We start from the raw sequence: 20,095 nt of genomic DNA, 5'->3' as shown, positions 1-20,095 counted from the left end.
TTGGCCTTGAAATGTGAAAAAGATTTGACATCGGCACTTACATGTCAACTGCGTTTTAGCTGTTTACCGTGAACCACAAAATTGCCTTCAGATTCTGCTAATGAGTTTCAGAAGGAAATGGAAGACCAAGAAAAGTTTTAAGAATTATGATGATTACAGAGAAGTAAACGATACGGAAAGTTAGTAAATTGGACTTTGGAAAGCAGTGGATTTATTGTTTCTTTGTGGTGTGTTTATTCGTTTCAGTAGGTTATTCGTAAAATAGAAAAATAGAAGAATGTAAAAATTGTGTTGAATCAGTGCTTTAGGCCTGATGCCCAGCTGTGCTCTACAGTCCACATAGCCCCAGAAGTGTGGCATTAGTTAAAGTGGGACTGGTCTCTGGGTGTTCCTGAAGGTGCTCTGCACCCAGAAGGACACATGGCAAGCCTGATACTTACCTCCAGGCATGAACTGTAGGCTGGGAAGAGGTGTCCACCTACTAACAGAGCATCTTAGGTTCACCCAAGAGGCTCCAATGTATTTGTTTTCCTTCAGACCAAACAGGAAGAAATGGTAGGAGATATCTAGACCCAGGTTTCAACTATTACAGAGTAGGAGTATTTTAAATGTTCTCTCTGAAGAACAAATCACTTCGTTTTGCTGATGGCTTTAATGCAGTGAAAAAAGAGGGAGGAAGTGATGCTAATAAAATTGAGCTATCAACAGTGAATGCAAAGGGGAAAAATAGAGTTTGGAAGCACAAAATAAAGATCTTTGTTGATCATTTTTTCTAACTTTGGAAGAGCTCGCCCTAACATAAAAGAGGACATGGTTCATAGTATCTACTCCTAAAAAACATCTCATTAACAAAATCTTACTCTGCTTGATCTTCCACACCTAAAAACAAATGTCTACTTTGTGGTATTGGCCTATATAAGAAATCTTCAATTTATAATTTTAGCAGTTCATTTGGACTTTATTCTTACTGAGAAGATGTCGTTTCCATTTGGCCACAAGAGATGAAAACGTATCTGGACTTAATGTTCTCTTTGGCACCTATTCTTGGGCTTGTCTCAGTAATGAACTCTGCTGGTCGCCTTACAGCATACATTTCTCTTTTCTTCCTCCCTACCCAAATCTTGATTTTACTCAGCTCCAGCAGTGGATTTTTAAAAAATAATTAATCATCCCTTGACTAATAGTCCTCTAGCAACTGTCATTGGTCTGGAGGTAGACAGGAGATCAAAACTGACCCACTCAAACATATAGCCCAGATTTATGGAAAGTTCTCTTTCCCACAGGACATGTTCAGTGAAACATGTTATCACAGTTGCTGTTGAGGATGAAAGCCAGCACAATGATGAAGCTGAGCCAAAAGAATGGCAGAGAATTGTTGCCAACATCCTGGTATACTGGAACTTGCCACACCACTGGGCTTCTTCTATAAGCATATATTTCCGTGTTATTTATAGCGACTCGAGTCTGATTTTCTGTTACATGCAGCCCAAGGCATCCTGTAATCTCTAAGATTCAGAAGTAATCAGCATTTGTTGAGAACCTTCTGTAGGCCAAATGCTGTGTATTTATTATTGGAATAATAAAGGTGAGCAGAGGGGTGCCTGGGTGGCTCAGTAGGTTAAGCATCTGCCTTCAGCTCAGGTCATGATCTCAAGGTCTTGGATGAGTATCAGGACCCAGCTGAGGGATGTGCCTGTGGTTACAGCAGCCCCTCCTGAAAGCCCAGCAAAGCAGGTGCAGCAGCCCCCAGCCACTACCTGAGCCCAAAGCACCTGCCGTTCCTGGGAGCTGAGCTCAACATGGCCTGTGAGGACTCTTCTCCAGCGCCTGGCCTCTCCAAGGCTCTGCTGTCTCTCCATGCCTGTCTCTGCGGGGTTGGACCTCCTAGCTTCACAGAGCACTCCCCCAGTTACACACACACACACACACACACGCACACACACACGCGCGCACACACACACACACACACGCACACGCACGCACACACTGGCATGGAGACAGGCTTGCCCTTGGTGTCTTGGAAACAAACCCTAACATTGTCTGCTTCTCCCTCTCCCCATCCCCCGCTCATGCTCTCACTCTCTCTCTCTCTCTCTCTCCAATAAATAAATAAATAAAATCTTTAAAAAAAAAATAAAGGTGAGCAGAGACACAATATTAATGTTTGTTGGATCCACAAACATAAAGTTAAGTTTGCAGTCATGAATCAGGCTTTATCCATGGTGTAGACCAGAAGTCAGTAAACTTTTTCTGTAAAGGGCCAGATAGTAAATATCTTAGGCTCTGTGGGTATATGTTCTATGTTAGGATTACTTCAGTGTGCATTTGTAGTCTGAAAGCAGCAATAGACAACGTGTAAACAAATGGGTATGGGCAATAAAACTGTATTTACAAAAACAGGTGGTGGGCTGGATTTGGCCCAAGGGCTGGAATTTGTTGACCTTTGGTGTTGAAAACAACACCCCGGTAGATTCTAGCCTTGTGAATAGCTGTATACACCTAAAAGCCTTGGTAAGCCACCTTCATTGAGCAGCAGGACATTTATAGTCCAAGAGATAAGATGGAGTTGGACTGGAACCCATCAGCTATCAGAGATAGAAGTCGGGCTTCTGTCTGGGAGGTTAGATGGTTCCACAGGGTCCTCCCATCTCCAGGAGATATTCATGCCTCACTCAGTCTGTAGTGGCTCATGCCGGAACAGCGTAAATGTGTTTCATTGCCTCTCTAGAAGAACAGTACAGTGCATCTGGAGGTAGAGAAAATACCAAGAACCAGCAGAAGGTTCTGCAAAATTGTCAGGGACAGTTTACAAATTCATTTTCCCGATGAGCTAAGAACTACTAATATCCCATTTACAGATGGGTAAACCGAAGTACCAAGTTAAATAACTCAACCAAGTTTGCACAGCTACTAAGTGGCCCAACTGTGGTTTGTAACCCCACCGTCTGGCTCCAGAGCTCCCATGTCCCTCTGAGGTTTAACTTCTGCGGGGATGTATCTGACCCTTCAGGAGGCCAGAAAAAAAGGGAAGGGTAAACTCTTCACTACCTCCCTCACACCAGAGAATGTATTAATCAATTCACAAATGATCCTCATTTAATCCCTGTGTCATCTGCGAAGGATGTACCATTCTGATAGCTGTGGCACCCGAAACTTCCCAAATAATTTGCCAAGCTGGTAAACATCAGCAGTGAGATTCTCCCGTTCCATGTTGCTTCCCTTTCCTCTATGCCGTGATGTTTATGCCATCAGGGCACCTCTTCAGATCCTGTGGGGAGTCCGCCCCTAGCCTTACTCTCGGAGAAATGGAGCAAAACAGAAAACATTCCTTCAGCCTGCTATTTACGGACAGTTCTGACCTCTAAGCTGGGTAACATTATCCAAAGTTGCTCTGACATTTATTGAAGCATTGCTTTTTTTACACAGTGAAAACTGACAAGAGTTCCTCAGGCAGTTCTAGTCTTTATGCTGACTGAAATCCAAGTGCAAGTGTATTATGTTTTGTTCCACACAGCTAGCTCAGCTGAGATGGGCTACTAAGCAAGCCAGAGCTTAGTGTCATCAGGAGACCCCAGATCCCAGCCTGGAAACTGCCATTCACGTTACGGCTTTGTTTTTATGTGGTTGATTCCATCATTTTTGAATAGGAGAGGGAAGGAAAGAGAAGAAAGGAGAAACAGAAGGGGAAAGTGTATTCAAATTGGCTATTTGGAATCCTGCAGATAAGCTAAATAATCGGTTCAAATGGATTTGAAGTGATTTCAAGAGTTACACATTCAGCCTGGAAGTTAGGGAGACCAGTAAGTGCCAAGCAATAATATCCTCTTAATACTCTACAAATGTTTGATCTGTGGGGCTGTTTGTTTTTCCAAATCTTGTCACTACCACTAAGCACAAAATTAGTTTGACCTTCTGAAAAGCCTAAAGGCTCACTGTCCCCATAAAACACCAGGAGAACTATTGGAGTGGACTTCTAGTTTGATAAACATTTTGTTTCAATCCTAATGGAATTGCCACAAAGCTTCTTAGTGGATTAACAGAAACTCCCAGCATGAACATACTGGCTCCCCAATAAAACCTAAACTCTTTTTGAGTCACAGAGAAAGGAAAAAGAAAATCCAGCTCTGCTTTAAACAAATTTAAAACCTGGGAGGTTTTCCTACCAAAGAACTTAAGAATTTCCATATATACAGCTCTTTCCTCCAAGTAATTCTTACTTGGAGGGCTCACCTTGGGAAAGGGCCACACATACCTGATATTTGGGGGCATTTCCAACATTGGATTATCCAAATGAATAAACATACTTGCCAGACCATATTTTTTTTTTGTTTGAATAATAGGGTCACCATAGTCATAAGTAAAATTGTCACCTATGTAGAATATGTGTGTATTCTCTCTCTCTCATCTTTGACTCCTCTCCAAATTCCCCTTTCAGTACCCTTTTCCCCGTCCTTGCGTTCTGCTCTAGCCAGAATTGGTATAGAGGACATGCCCCCCAGCTAGCGTGGGTTAATTGGCACTCACTTCCAGGAAACTACCACTCCTTTTTACTATAAGTTGAAGAAACAAAGACCTATAAAGCCCACATTGTTCTTGGGGTAGGATGTTGGGACTGGGAGGGTGAGTGAAGAGGACTTGCCCTCCAAAGGTAGGTCAGTTCATTAGGGAAGTTCTAATTAAGCAAATACCAACTGTATTCTTGGGAAAATAGGCATTTTATTTCTAAGGAAATAATACAAGTGAAAACTTCACAGAAATGTCACCTCTGACATTTTAGATTTCAGGCATATGACCATTTTATATCAACAGTTTATATGAATGTTTATACATTAATAGGAATTAGGGTTTAACTGATTTAAATCTGTAATATTAGGCTGACATGCATTGACTAATTTTTCTTTTTTTTAAGATTTATTTATTTTAGAGAGTGCTTGAGCGGGGGGGGGGGAGGGGCAGAAGGAGAGGGAGAGAGAGAGAAGCAGACTCCCAGCTGAGCGCACAGCCCAATGCAGGGCTCAATCCCAGGACCTTGAGATCAGGACCTGAGCCGAAATTGAGTCAGTCTCTTAACCAACTGAGTCACCTAGGCACCCCACATTTACTAATAATTCGTAAACATTCCATGCAAATGTCTAAAATTAATGAAACTTGTATATATGTATATATGTATATATATGTATATATATATAAACACATTTTCAAAAGTGTTTAAACTCACTAGGATCTGAAAAGGGTATCAATGTCTACAATATTTTTTATATCATAAACCCTCAATCCAATTAAAGAAATATTTAATATTTTCTTGTACATTTTCATTATAGATGTAATATATTCATTATAGAAAATTAGAAAATACATGTAATTTTAACTTTAAAAACTCACCCTCTTCCCAGAGACAATTTCTACTTGTTGAATTTCCTTTCTGTCACATGACTATACTTAGCTGCAAGGGAGCTTGTATATGTCACTGGGAAATGTATTCTTCTGGGTGGCCATGTAACCAACTCACATTTGGGGTTTGTACTGGCATAAAAGAGTAGAGGGAATATTGGGAAACAACCAGCAATCTGAAAAAAAAATGGGTGTAATTAAGAATTATTAATTAGGGGCACCTGGGTGGCTCAGTCGTTAAGCGTCTGCCTTCGGCTCAGGTCATGATCCCAGGGTCCTGGGATCGAGCCCCGCATCGGGCTCCCTGCTCGGCCAGGAGCCTGCTTCTCCCTCTCCCACTCCCCCTGCTTGTGTTCCCTCTCTAGCTGTGTCTCTCTCTCTCTCTCTGTCAAATAAATAAAATAAAATCTTTTAAAAAAAAAAAAAAGAATTATTAATTAGATTTGTTTATTACTCAGCACAGATCTCATCTTCCTTTTCATGGAATCTGAAAGCAATTGTCAGAGGTGAATTTCAATGAAGCAAACATCATGGTATCTCTTACTGCAATTCAATATAATAAAGTTAGCTTTGGTTTAAAAAAAATAGCGCATAAAGAAAACAATATTTGTATTTATCTCAATGAATTTTGAAGAAATGCTGACTTGACATCCCTTGTACTATGTACTGCCACTGGTAACTAGAAAAACTGTTGGAAGTGGGTTTTTTTGTAATCACCTTTAGCTATGAAAATATGAATTCCCATAAGCACCACCTAAAGAGGTAAAATGGGAAAAATCAAGTACTGACAGCTGTCTTTGGTGAGCATATAAGTCCTTCCTTACTGCATTTAAAATAATTTAGTTTACACAAATTCAGTTTATAGACATTTTAGAATAAATGTCAGCTCTATGTTTATAAAAATTTAGTGTGTGCCTGTATTCAGTAGCAGAAGTAGTTTTCAAGAATTTTTCAAGGGCAACATGTTCTCTTTAAGTTATCTTTTTTGGTGTATGACTGCCCCATTTCCTCCCATCAAGATAATCCTTGCAATGTCAGAGCAATAATCTTTAAAAGCCCTGTAATTTATCCATGTTTTTTTTCTTTTTTGCTATGTGGATTCTCTCTCTACCCCTTCTTTTTCTGAATGATTTACCGTATTGGTAACAGGACTTTCTGCAGTTTTTGATACTGCAGAAAGGTATCCTTTGGATTTCAGATTAGCAAAACACATCCTTGTTCCTCATTGGGCCAGGAAATTGAGACAATAGTTATTAATATTTAGTTATTCCAAGATATTCCAAGACTTGGTTTGCTCATTACATATGAGATCAGTTTCTGCAATAATTTTCAGACTATAGTTAGTAAACAGTTGTTCGTCTGTTTACATGGCTTTGTGAGATCTCCTGGTATATTCCTATGAGCTGAGTGTTTTATTACCAGGAAGTGCTTGGCGTCATTTGCAGACATGAAGATTCCACAATGCCCTCTATCCTTGGGACAATTTCTAAACACATTAAATTGGTACAATTCACAAGATTTCTTTGTCTAGACAAGTGTAGTTTCAATCCTGTTCTTCATTACTTTCTCTGAAGTAGCTTTCTATCTGGACCGAACTTTTCCCCAATTCTCACATGGTCTTGATTCTTTTTAGTAGTCATTGATTTGAAAGCAAATCAAAAGCTATATAAAGTTTATTAGGACCAGAGGGGTGTTTGTTGAAGAACAGCCCCATTGAGGAATGTTTGACTTTGTGATAAGAGGCTACTTGGACAGATGGCTTTTGGTGGGAGAAGTCAGGCAGAAGCAACCCTTCATGTTTATTGAGGTTTACCTTTGAGTGTGCTTAGCATGGTTTTGCACAACTAGGAAAAAAATAGCAGTTATTGATAAGTGCAGTGTCCTTTCTGAGCAAAAATATGTTAACAGAATAAGAATCAAGAGGAATCTGGGGGAAGAGTGCAGATTTTGAAATCTAAAATGCTGGACCTGGGGCGCCTGGGTGGCTCAGTCGGTTGAGCGTCTGTCTGCCTTCGGCTCCGGTCATGATCCCGGGGTCCTGGGATCGAGCCCCGCATCGGGCTCCTTGCTCCGTGGGAAGCCTGCTTCTCCCTCTCCCACTCCCCCTGCTTGTGTTCCCTCTCCCACTGTCTCTCTCACTGTCAAATAAATAAATAAACTCTTTAAAAAAAATAAAAAAATAAAATGCTGGACCTGAATCCTGATGGCAGCATTTACTAACCCTGTGACCCATAGCAAGTTTCCTACCTGAGATTCCATTTTCTTATTCCTAAAATGGGAATCGTAACGTCTTTCTCATAGGATGCTGCCAGTGCTTAATGACATGATGTGTAAAACAGAGTGGCTGTGGTTATCGTGGCTGTGTTGTGCTGTTTAGGTTTTAAAAATAGATTCTGCACACACAAGCGACAACCAAAATGAAAAAAGTATTTTTATAATCAGAATACAGAAAGGAGATCTGATCACCGCTGGATTTTCCTTAGGCACTTCTGAGCTGGCCCCAGCCCAGTGTCGACGGCATTGCCTCTGGATGCGAATGAAAGATGGGAATGCTAGGAGCCCTGCAGCCCTTGGCCTCAGGCTGCTGTGGCATTATTTTGCCTGTGTATATTATTTCAGTCATTTTTGTCTCATTGTTTCTGGTTTAACAATACTTTTCATCAGTCACTGTGGTTTTGCTCTCTCAAAGGAATATCAAACTCTTGTTCTAGAGAAGGATTTACAGTGCAGGCCTTGCAGCAGAAGCTGAAGCAGAACCTGATGGCAACATTTTTTTCTAAAGATTCTATTTATTTATTTGTCAGAGAGCACACACAAGCAGGGTGAGGGGCAGAGGGAGAAGCAGGCTCCCCGCTGAGCAGGGAGACCAATGCGGGACTCCATCCCAGGACCCTGGGATCATGACCTGAGCCGAAGGCAGACACTTAACCGACTGAGCCACCCAGGCATCCCGATAGCAACGTTTTTGTAAGTGGACAATACTGAAAAGACCTAGTATTTACTGAGTTCTTATTATATTTGTTGTAAAATAGTTTTGGCTGTGGGTGACAGAGACATGTCATAATAACAGCTTAAATAAGATGGAAATATATTGCTCTTTAGTAGAAAAGCCTGGGTTGGTTGGCAGCTTTGTGATACTGTTCTGGTGGCTCCGTTATAGAATGGGTCTGGGCACCTTGTCTTTTTTGTTGTTCCACCGCCTTGACGGTTTAGCTCATAATCCAAGATGGCTCACTCCTCTGTTCTCATCCCAGCCTCTGAGAGGGAAGAGGGGTTCAAGGGAAAGGGATAGCCCTTTCCCTTTAAGGTCCTGACCTAGAGGTTGCCTATATCATTTCTGATCACATCCCATGAGCCAACATTTAGTCTCATGACAAACCTAACTGCAGGGGATACTGGGAAATGTAGTCTTTATTCTGAGCGGCCACGAACCTAGTTAGACATGCCACTAATACAGAAGAGGAGAAGAGCTATGGAGAGACACCTACCAGAATTGCCTATTTCATAATCACAACATATCAAGCTGGGCTTAACACTTCACTCAACGTTCACAGCATTATCTTCCTTAATGCGCACAACAACCTTACGAGGTTGCAACTATTATGATTCTTTTTTACAGGAGTATTTTGAGGCACTGAGAAGTTACGTAATTTTCTTAAAGTCTCAGATATAAAAAGCGACAAGACCAGGATTTGAACCCAGGCAGTCTGCCTTCAGAGCCCTCTGCTCTGGGCCACGATATAGTGCTTGCTTGTTTGTTAACTCTCTTGGGCCTTGATGTGTTCTGCTAGATGAGACGGGGGATTGTTGGAGGCATCAAGGGATCAAAGATGCTTGGTGAACTGTTATTTGTAGCTTCCTCTTCCAGGCAGCTATTTGCTTCCATTCCAAAATTCCTGTCTTCTTCGGTGCAAAATAATGTTCAGTACAATTGAGTCTAGACAGGGTAACAAAAGAAAAAGAATGCCACACCAATGTGACAGGAATTTTAATGAAAGCAATTCCTGATTTGAAAGGAGTATGTCTATGCAATGATAAAGCAGGCAGTCTTTGTAATGCATTGAACATTTTTGATGATGGGATGGAAAAAAATGAATTCAGTGTATCACAGGATATAGCAGGGAAAAGATTCTATCATTTAACTGCAGCTGAGATAGTTTATCTCTTCAGTCTTTAAGATTTCAATTACATATGGGTCATCAATTTGCATGTTAATATCAGCACATCTGTGTAGCAACAAGGAAATCTAAGGAATAAACTAATATTTTAAAACGCAAGAGCATCCTGAGTTCATCTCAAATAAAGAATTGGTGTTAGCTGGTATTAAATGTCTTCAACTTTTTTTTAATTTTTATTTTTCATCAGGTTTTAACTGTTGATTTGGGGCCGTATTTATCTCTACTACACTTTTCCATCCATCTCCCACACTCTTTGATTCTCTCCAGACAAGAACAAATGGAGTAATTGGTTAGATTTTTGATATTGGCACGAATCAAAATGGTTTTTCTTTCTGAACAACGGTGTAGGAATGAAGTTAAGGAAGACAGAGGAAGTTTGGGAAGTTCTTAATGAATAATTGAGAACATTTTTTGTAGTTTTCTCAGGCTGGGATTACTTTTTCAGAGTGTGTTTGATCTCAGTTTTAGCCAATTTTAATTTGACTTTATTCCCAGTAGACCCAACATTGTACATATTTTTCTCTTCTCATTCTCCTTTTAATAATGATGGCTTCATACTGTAAAGCCCTTTATAATTTACAGAACACCCTGCCATGCTTTATTGCCTCTGGCTCCTGTAAACAGCCTTGGAGGAAGATATGAAAGAAATCATTATCTTTATTTTGAAGTTGAAGTAACTGAGACCCAGAGAGGTTAACTTGAATGCCCAGTGCCATCTAGTTAGCAGCACGGCTGAGGTTTCCTTCCTTCCCTTCACTCTGTACCTTTTTTTTTTCTCCTTCCTTTCCTCACTCTTCCTCTTCCTCTAGCACTTGCTAGCTTGTGCTTATGCTTTCTTTTATCCATTCAATCAAATGGTATCTGTTATGTTCCAGGCACTAGGTTATGTGCTATAAGATGCATAGCTAAACACAACAGATACAGTCTTGCCCTCACGGAGATTATAGAGGAATTGGCAAGACAAACATTAAACCAGTAAAAACAGCCAAATGTACAATTAAAAATTACAGTAAGTAAAAAAAAAAAAAATTACAGTAAGTGCTATAAGGAAAAAGAACACGGTTCTGTGAGTGAGAATAAGACGGGTATCTGCTGTAGATTTGGTGGTCAGAGAAAGCCTCTTTGGGGAAGCAGCAGTAAAACCAAAATAGAAAGGATACAGGGAAGTCAGATGAAGCAGCCAGATGAAGAACTAGGCTGGACTTATCAGGATGGGCTAAGTGATGCTACAGTAACAGCCCCAAACTCTTAGTGCCTTAAAACCAGGAAGGTTTATTTCTCATTCGTGCTGCCTGTCCGTAACAAAACAGCTGAGTACTCTCTTTTGTAGCATCCTCAGACCAGGACTCAGACAAAGAGTAGACACTATTTGGGACATTGCCATTCTCCATGCAAAGAAGACGGCATGCGGTAAACCATGCACTCGCTTTTAAAGCTTTTACCTGGAATCACATCCCACATCTCAGGGACCAGTGTTAGTCACAGGACCACGTTTAATGTCAAGAGGCAGGGCTGTGCGGTCTGACTCGTTCCACTTTCCCAGCCTCCCTTGCAGCTAGAGGTGGTGATAGGGCACTGTCCGATCAGGGGAACCTAAGGAGAACTCTGATGGGGGGGAATTCCCAGTGAATTTTCATTTTTCTGTCAAGAGACAGGTACAGCCGACACAGCTTGCCCCTCCCTCCTGTCTTAAACACGGATGCTAGGGGCGCCTGGGTGGCTCAGTTGGTTAAGCGACTGCCTTCGGCTCAGGTCATGATCCTGGAGTCCCGGGATCGAGTCCCGCATCGGACTCCCTGCTCAGCGGGGAGTCTGCTTCTCCCTCTCCCGCTCCCCCCTCTTGTGCTCTCTCTCTCTCTCAAATAAATAAATAAAATCTTAAACAAACAAACAAACAAACAAAAAACACGGATGCTATTCTGGAGCCGGCTGGCCAGTTTGCATAAGAACGATAAGCCACAACTTGAAGATAGGGGACCTTCAGGATGAAAGGATCCTGAGTCCCTCAATGACCTGATTTGCAGCTGAACTAATGTAAGAACTGCCTAATTCTGGATTTCTTGTTATGTGGGTAAAAAATGAAGCCTATTTTTAAGCCTGTTACTTGGAACCAGAAGCATTTCTAGCCTATGTGGGTGCAGGAGATGAACAGATACTGTGCTTGAAGCCCAGAAAGTCATCTTCCTCAGATACATTTCTCAGACTGGGTCAGCCAATACAGGAACCAAATAAGGCCTACCTTGCTTTGTTAGTAAAGCAGAGGGTTAGTAAAGCAGAGGGATAGTAAAGCAGAGGGAAAAGACATCTCCCATCCTATTCCTCTCTCCAGGCTCCCAGTACTCCCTTTCTCCTTGATACCAGTTCTCCACTTGCATACTTTTTTTCCTAGTTCCAGTTGCCCTCCCTTTAACCTTTCTCCTCTTGAGTGTCTGAAAATGGCTAAAGTCCATTTCATGTAAATTATCCTAGGCATGATTAAATTAGGTCAATTTCTAAGTGATCTGAAAAATCAGGCCGTTTAGTATTTTGTGCCAGCCTGTGGAATTCTTTCCATCCTTTCCCACAATCTCAGAGATAGCTCCCAGGATATGTGGGACAATTAGCACCAATTGCTTTAAAAATGTGCTGACTAGGGTGTTGGGACCTTTAAATTCCTGCTTCCTCATGGCCTGATTTACATGAGGCCCCAGGTCTTTTCAGACTCTAGAAGTGAACTAGATGAAACCTGATTGCTAAATAGAGTCCTGTCAGTGGAGCACAAAGAAAGATGCAATGAAAATGTTTCACTGTGGGGCACCTGGGTGGCTCAGTCGGTTCAGCGTCACCTTCAGCTCAAGTCATGATCCCAGCGTCCTGGGATCAAGTCCTGTGTGAGGCTCCCTGCTCAGCGTGGGAGTCTGCTTCTCCCTCTCCTTCTCCCTCTGTTCCTACCCCCCATTTGTGTGCTCTCTCTCTCTCTTTCAAATAAATAAATAAAATCTTAAGAAAATGTTTCAGTTTATGGCCATAATTTCTCCAAGTGGTCTCACCCACTCTAAGGACCTACTAAGTGATTAAGGAACTGGTAAGTTGAAGTGATTCAGGCACCTACTCATGGAATTTTTTCTCCACACGAGAATTTGCCTCTGGAATGTCCTGGAATACCCCTATTTTCTCCATTTATTACTCTTTAGCCCAGCAGCCTATTCAGATAGGACTGCTATTCATGATTGCTATCTTTGTTCTACCCATTTTAATTACCTTGTTTCTTTGTCATTGTTGCATGCATTGTTGTAGATTTCGAATAAGTAGTGTTTTGTGTCTCTTGTGCCCTGAGGTGTTCAAACATCTGTTGTGATTTTCCAGATAATACAATTGTGGTTTTCAAATGAGAACTCATTCTGTTATTTTAAAGCTTGTAGCTTCTGCAAGTTTTCAAAAGTAAATTGTGTGGAGCTTTTCTTACATTCAATTTCATAAGCCAGTTGTTCATGAAAAAAAGGACATAAGGGTACTTTGTAAGCTCTAAATCAGGAATTAGGAAAACTTGTTGCGGGTTATTGTTTGTGTTCTGGTAGATAAGAATGAGGACCTAAGAGCACTCTATATCTGCCTGTTGTAACACAGGAATCGTCTTGTGTGGTTTGTCCTCTTCTTGACTAACATGAGGCTAATGGGAATTTCTTAACAGATATCCTGTTTTGACTCATTCTTGTCTCTGAATACCAGAATGCCTGGCATACAATAGACACTCGAGAAATGTTCATTGGATGAATGGAGGATACAATTGATCAAAGGTTTTAGAAACCTTACTCCTCCCTTTTTAAATTCCCATTTAGAAATCTCTCATTAGGCTAGGAATTAGAAGACCTAGTTTCTGATACTGCTCACTATCTTTAACGTGAATGATGTAATACTTCACAAGTTATTTTGAAGACCCCAAAGAGTTAATAAATAGTTTATAACATTTAAGTACCTTATACTCTAGCACAGAATTGGGTCATGAGCAGTATATTCAAGAAACTAAAGTCATCATTCCTGCTTTTGGGGAGATGCTAGTCTAGTCTGGTATAACAAAGCTCAGTACCACAAATGTAAAAGGAAATGATATGAGATGTGTGGAATGATTCTGGGATGTTTGTTTTTTCTGGAACATAGAAATGTTGTGTTCAAGAAGGGACTGGAGGGGTGCCTGGGTGGCTCAGTTGGTTAAGTGTCTGACTCTTGATTTTGGCTCAGGTCATGATCTCAGGGTCATGAGCTCGAGCCCTGCTTCAGGCTCTGCGCTCAGCAGGGAGTCTGCTGGAGATTCTCTCTCTCCCTCTCTCTGCCCCTCCCCCTGCTCATGTGCAAGATCTCTCTCTCTCAAATAAATCTTTTTTTTTTTTTTTTTTAAAGGGACTGGAAATGGATAACATAAAGGAACAGCATGTCTCTGAAACGTTTAAGTGGAGATGAACCTATCTTTTAGAGTAGTGTCTTCCAAATTTGGCAGTATATTAGAATAAATAGTCACACTTTAAAAAAAATGCCATCAGAGTCTGGCAGGGAGAAGGGTGAGACTCGAGAATCACTGTTTTTTAAAATCTTCCCAGGTGATTCCAGCCTATAGCCAGATTTGAGCCCAAATGTTCCAAAGCTATGCTTCTCAAACTCTGATCACCTGGAGATTTTGTGAATATGCAGAATCTGATCCAGTAGGTCTGAGATTCTTCATTCCCAATAAGTTCCCCGATGCTGGTGTCGCATCACTTTGAATAGCTTGTTTCTAATGTGTTTATTTAAAAAAATTACATGTCAGGTAGTAAAAGAAGGGACATGTAACTAGCATTTACTTAGTATATGCCGGGCACCATGCTGGTACCTTTACGTATATCATCTTGTTTAATCTTAAAAACAATCATGTAAGGGGGCGCCTGGGTGGCTCAGTTGGTTAAGCGACTGCCTTCGGCTCAGGTCATGATCCCGGAGTCCCGGGATCGAGTCCCACGTCGGGCTCCCTGCTCAGCGGGGAGTCTGCTTCTCCCTCTGACCCTACCCCCTCTTGGGCTCTATCTCACTCTCTCTCTCTTTCAAATAAATAAATAAAATCTTTAAAAAAAATGATGTAAGAACATTATTACCCCCATTTTATTTTATTTTATTTTTAAAGATTTTATTTATTTGACAGACACAGCGAGAGAGGGAACACAAGCAGGGGGGAGCGGGAGAGGGAGAAGCAGGCTTCCTGCTGAGCAGAGAGCCTGATGCGGGGCTCGATCCCAGGACCCTGAGATCATGACCTGAGCCGAAGGCAGACGCTTAACAACTGAGCCACCCAGGCGCCCCAATTACCCCCATTTTAGAAATCAAGAAACCAAGATGTAGTGGGTGAATCTTTGCCTCAGGTTGCACAGCTAGCTCATGACAGAACCTAGATTCAAACCTAGGCATATCTGACAGCAAAAGCCAGAGGTCGGTGGAAGTTGTTAGAAAACCTCAAATGCTAAGCACAAGTGTTGAGATCTACAATGGCGGGACATGTCAGAAAACTCTCTATGGGATCACTTAAGGGAAGTATCAACGTTGCCAAGCTTGATTTCACACTCTTGCTTCACGTAGTATATCTAGACAGGTAAGGAACATGGTATTGTGCGAGCTGCCAGGTGGGTTGTGCTCCAGTGTTAGGGTGTTAAAGACCTACTTGGAGAAGTTAGGATAGCATGGCAGGAAGTACCAAGAGCAAAATCGTAGTGCTAGTGGAAGATGTCAAAATTCAAATGCTAAGACACAAGCGCTATGTTTTTCAACTACTGATATCAAAGGATTGTTGATTCAAGAGAGAGAAATTGTGTTTTCTGAAAGTATCTGGCTCTGACCACCTGATTCTTTCAAATCTTCTTCCGAATGAAAATACCGCTTCAATGAAGAGAGCTCCTCTCCTGTTTTCTTTTTTTGTTAAGTGATTTTTTTTTTTTTTCCTTTTTCCTTCCAGGAAGCTGAAAAATGAACTCTTAGAAGCAAAACGTAGAAGTGGGAAGACTCAACAACAAACCAACAGAGTCTGCGTTCACTGCCAGAGAAACCTGGGCTTAATATTTGACCGAGGAGAGCCGTGCCCGGCCTGCTCCCTGAGAGTGTGCAGCGAGTGTCGGGTCTCAGGCCTTGATGGTGGCTGGAAGTGCACGATCTGTGCCAAAGTCGCGTGAGTTCCTTGCCCTGGTGTGCAAAGCCAGATCTGATGACTGAAGGGCTTGGTGTGGGGAAAGAAAAAAAGAAAGGAGTGTTTAAAATTTAAGGATAGAGAGTAGAATTAAAATCTAGCCCAACCCAGGCTCAGCAATGCCTTTGTAGAATTCTGGGGCTGGGGGCTGGGCGGGGGTGGCGATGGTGAGCATGAGCGAGCAAACACGAGCAAAATAGAGACAGAGAGTGGTCTTTTTAGTTTTGAAAACTATAAAACAGTAAATTTGGAAGCTTCACAGAATGAGATCTCCTACATTTGAAAACCACCCACGAGCTTTCTTCACTTCTAGCCCCACCGGACTCCATGTGCCTTCTCAGAAGCACAGGGAACTCCCCAAGGCCATCCTTAGAGGTTTGGGGTCACTGGCAAGATGAGTATGAAATATCCAGCCTGCTCTCCTTAGCAGCTGAGGGGCAAAATTTTTCTGCATCTATTGAAATGATCATATGGTTTTTATCTTTTATCTATGTGATGTATCATGTTGATTGATTGACTTGAGAATATTGAACCACCCTTGCATCCCAGGAATAAATCCCAGTTAATTATGGTGAATGAGTTCTTTAATGTATTGTTGGATTCAGCTTGTTAGTATTTTGTTGAGGATTTTTGCATCTATGCTCATCAGATATATTGGCCTGTGGTGTTCTCTCTCTCTTTCTCTCTCTCTCTCTCCCTCCCTCTCTCTCTTTTAGTATCTTTATCTTGTTTTGGTACCAGGGTAAAACTGGCCTCATAGGATGAATCTGGAAGGTTTCCTTCCTCTACTATTTTTTGAGTACTTTGAGAAGAATAGGTATTAACTCTTCTTAATGTCTGTGAAGCCATCTGGTCCTGGACTCTTGCTTATTGGGAGTTTTTTGATTACTCTTTCAATTACAGTTGCTGATAATCTGTTCAAATTTTTTGTTTCTTCCTGATTTAGTTTTGGGGAGTTATATGTTTCTATGAATTTATCCATTTCTTCTAGATTGTCCAGTTTGTTGGCATATAATTTTCCATCATATTCTCTTATAATCCTTTTGTATTTCTGTCATGTTGGTTGTTCTCTTCTTTCATTTCTGACTTTGTTTATTTGACTTCTCTCTCTTTCTCTCTCTCGATGAGTCTGGCTAGAGGTTTATTGTATTTATTGCTCTTTTCAAAATAACCAGCTCCTGGTTTCATTGATCTGTTCTATTGTTTTTTAGTTCCTATTTCATTTATTTCTGCTCTAATCTTTGTTATTTCCTTCCTTCTGCTGGTTTGGGGTTTTGTTTGTTCTTTTCTAGCTCCTTTAGGTGTAAAGTTATGTGGTTTATTTGAGAGTTTTCTTGCTTCATGAGGTAGGCCTACATTGCTATAAACTTCCCTCATTGAACAGCTTTTGCTGCATCCCAAAGATTTTGGAACATTGTGTTTTCATTTTCATTTGTCTTCATGTATTTTTTAATTTTCTCTTTGATTTCTTGGCTGACCCATTCATTGCTTAGTAGCTTGTCATTTAATCTCCATGTATTTGTGGTCTTTCCAGATTTTTTCTTGTGGTTGATTTCTAGGTGCATATTGTTGTGGTCAGTAAAGATGCATGGTATGACTTCCATTTTTTTTGAATTTGTTGAGACTTGTTCTGTGGCTTAATATGTGGTCTGTTCTGGAGAATGTTCCATGTGCACATGAAAAGGATATGTATTTTGATTTAGGATGGAATTTCTGAATATATCTGTTAAATCTATCTGGTCCAATGTGTCATTCAAAGCCACTGTTTCGTTGTTGATTTTCTGTTTGGATGATCTGTCCACTGATGTGAGTAGAGCATTAAAGTTTCCTACTATAATTGTGTTACTATTGATCAGTTCTTTTATGTTTGTTATTAACTGTTTTATGTATTTTGGGTGATGCCATGTTGGGAGCATAAATATTTACGATTGTTACATCTTCTTGTTGGACTTTCTCCCTTATTATTCGTATAGAGTCCTTCTTTGTCTCTTGTTACAGTCTTTGTCATAAAGTCTATTTTCTCTGATGTAAGTATTGCCACCTTGGCTTTCTTTTCACTCCCACTTGCATGATAAATGCCTTTCTACCCCTTCAATTTCAATCTGCCTGTGTCTTTAGGTTTGAAATCTGTCTCTTGTATGCAGCATATAGATGGGTCTTCCTTTTTTATCAATTCTCTCACCCTATATCTTTTGATTGGAGTGTTTAGTCCACTTACATTCAAAGTAATTATTGATAGGTATGTATTTATTGCCACTTTGTTACCTGTTTTATGGTTGTTTTTGGCATTCTTTGTTCCTTTTTTTTTTCCCTCTATTCTCTCACGGTTTGCTGGGTTTCTTTAGTGATATACTTGGGATTCCTTTCTCATTTTTTGCATATGTATTACTAGTTTTTGATTTGTGGTTACCGTTAGGTTTGTATATAACATCTTATGCTTATAGCAGTCTATATTAAGTTGATGGTCACTCAGGGTTGAACCCATTCTTTGTCCCCCACCCCAGTATTTTAAGTATGTATTGTCATACTTGACATTCTATTATTTTGTGATTCCCTTGACTGATTTTTATAGATATGCTTAATTTTACTGCTATTGCACTTCCTACTTTTCCTACTCCTGCTTATGGTCTTTCTTTTCCATTCAGGGTCTCCTTTAACATTTCTTGTAGGGCTGGTTTAGTGGTCATGAATTCCTTTAATTTTTGTTTGTCTCAGATACTCTTTATCTCTCCTCCTATTTTGAATGATATAGCCTTGCTGGATAGAGTGTTCTTGGCTGCAGGTTTTTTTTTTTTTTTTTCCATTCACCACTTTGACTATATCATGCCACTCCCTTCTGGCCTACAATGTTGCTGCTAAAAAAATCAGCTGATAGCCTTATGGGGTTTCCCTTTTATGTAACTATTTTGTTTTCTCTTGCTGCTTTTAAAATTCTCTCTTTATCATTACTTTGTGCCATTTTAATTACTGCATGTCTTGGTGTGGACTTCCTTGGGTTGATTTTGTTGTGGGCTCTCTCTCCCTCCTGGATCTGGAATTTTGTTTTGTTCCCCAGATTTGGAAGTTTTCAGCTCTTATTTCTTCAAATAAATTTTCTGTCCCCTTGTCTGTCTCTTCTCCTTCTGGGGTCCCTATAATGTGAATGTTATTATGCTTAATGGTGTCACTGAGTTCCCTAAGTCTGTTTTTCATTTTTTATTGTTTTTTTTTTCTCTCTCCTGTTCAGCTTGATTGCTTTCTACTACTCTGTCCTCCATTCTTCTGCTTCCTCTAGTATACTATTCCCTCTAGTGTATTTTTAACTTCACTTATTGGATTCTTCATCTCTGATGGGTTCTTTTATTTTTATTTTTTTATTGTTATGTTAATCACCATACATTACATTATTAGTTTTTGATGTAGTGTTCCATGATTCATTGTTTGTGCATAACACCCAGTGCTCCATGCAGAACATGCCCTCTTTAATACCCATCACCAGGCTAACCCATCCTCCCACCCCGCTCCCCTCTAGAACCCTCAGTTTGTTTTTCAGAGTGATGGGTTCTTTTTTTATGTTTTCTATCGGTTTGTTAAGAATCTCACTATGGCCCTCCACTCTCTCAAATCCAGTGAGAATCTTTATGACCATTACTTTAAATTCTCTATCAGGCATATTATTTATCTCCATTTCATTAAGCTCTCTTGCTATGATTTTGCCCTGTTCTCTCATTTGGGACCATCCTCTGTCTCCTCATTTTGTCTAACTCTCTCTGTCTCTTTCTGTGTTAGGAAAGTCAGCTACATCTCCTGCTCTTTTTTTTTTTTTTTTTTAAAGTAGTCTCCATGCCCAAGGCGGAGCTTGAACTCGTAACCCCAAAGATCAAAAGTCACATGCTCTACCAACTGAGCCAGCTGGGCACCCCTACATCTCCTGCTCTTGAAAGTAATAGCCTTAGGAAGAAGAAATCCTCTCGTATCCTGCCGTGTCATGTCCCCTGTTCACCAGAACCTGGTGTTTCAGGGTCGTGTCCTATGTGGGTTGCGTACACCCTACTGTTGCAGCTGAGCCGCTTTCGCCTTCAGTCAAGTTGTTTGCAATGGCGTTCATTGCCTGTTGTGGGCAGGGTTTGGTCCCTGTGGTGTTAGTGGGCCAGTCTGGGGCCATCTTGGGCTTGAAGTGAGTCAGACCAGGCATTTGTCAGAAGTGCAGTAGCCCTGAAGTGCAGGGCACTCTCCCCGTGTTGTCTCCCTTGCTTTCGGTGGCGAGCCGGCTCTGCAGTCAGACCAGCTGTCTGCCCCCAGCCCACTGTTGGGGCTGCAGTGGGACTGGTGTGTGTGGTTATCTTCCCCTCTCCCTGGCGCAGGA

At 40.9% G+C, this 20,095-nt stretch overlaps 1 protein-coding gene across 8 annotated transcripts in view; it reads left to right on the top strand.

Moving 5' to 3' along the window:
- The window catches only part of SYTL5 (synaptotagmin like 5), a 290,114-nt gene that overhangs the window by 142,856 nt on the left and 127,163 nt on the right, over positions 1-20,095 (top strand). For all 8 annotated transcript variants that reach the window (XM_078065204.1, XM_078065205.1, XM_078065207.1 and 5 more), the window contains one exon: positions 15,523-15,732. In XM_078065204.1, coding sequence (XP_077921330.1) covers positions 15,523-15,732 — 210 coding nt within the window. The remainder of the gene's footprint in view (positions 1-15,522; positions 15,733-20,095) is intronic.

Source organism: Halichoerus grypus, chromosome X (genome assembly GCF_964656455.1).
Source record: "Halichoerus grypus chromosome X, mHalGry1.hap1.1, whole genome shotgun sequence".
In the NCBI taxonomy this organism is placed as follows: domain Eukaryota; kingdom Metazoa; phylum Chordata; class Mammalia; order Carnivora; family Phocidae; genus Halichoerus; species Halichoerus grypus.
This window is presented reverse-complemented; position numbering and strand designations above follow the sequence as displayed.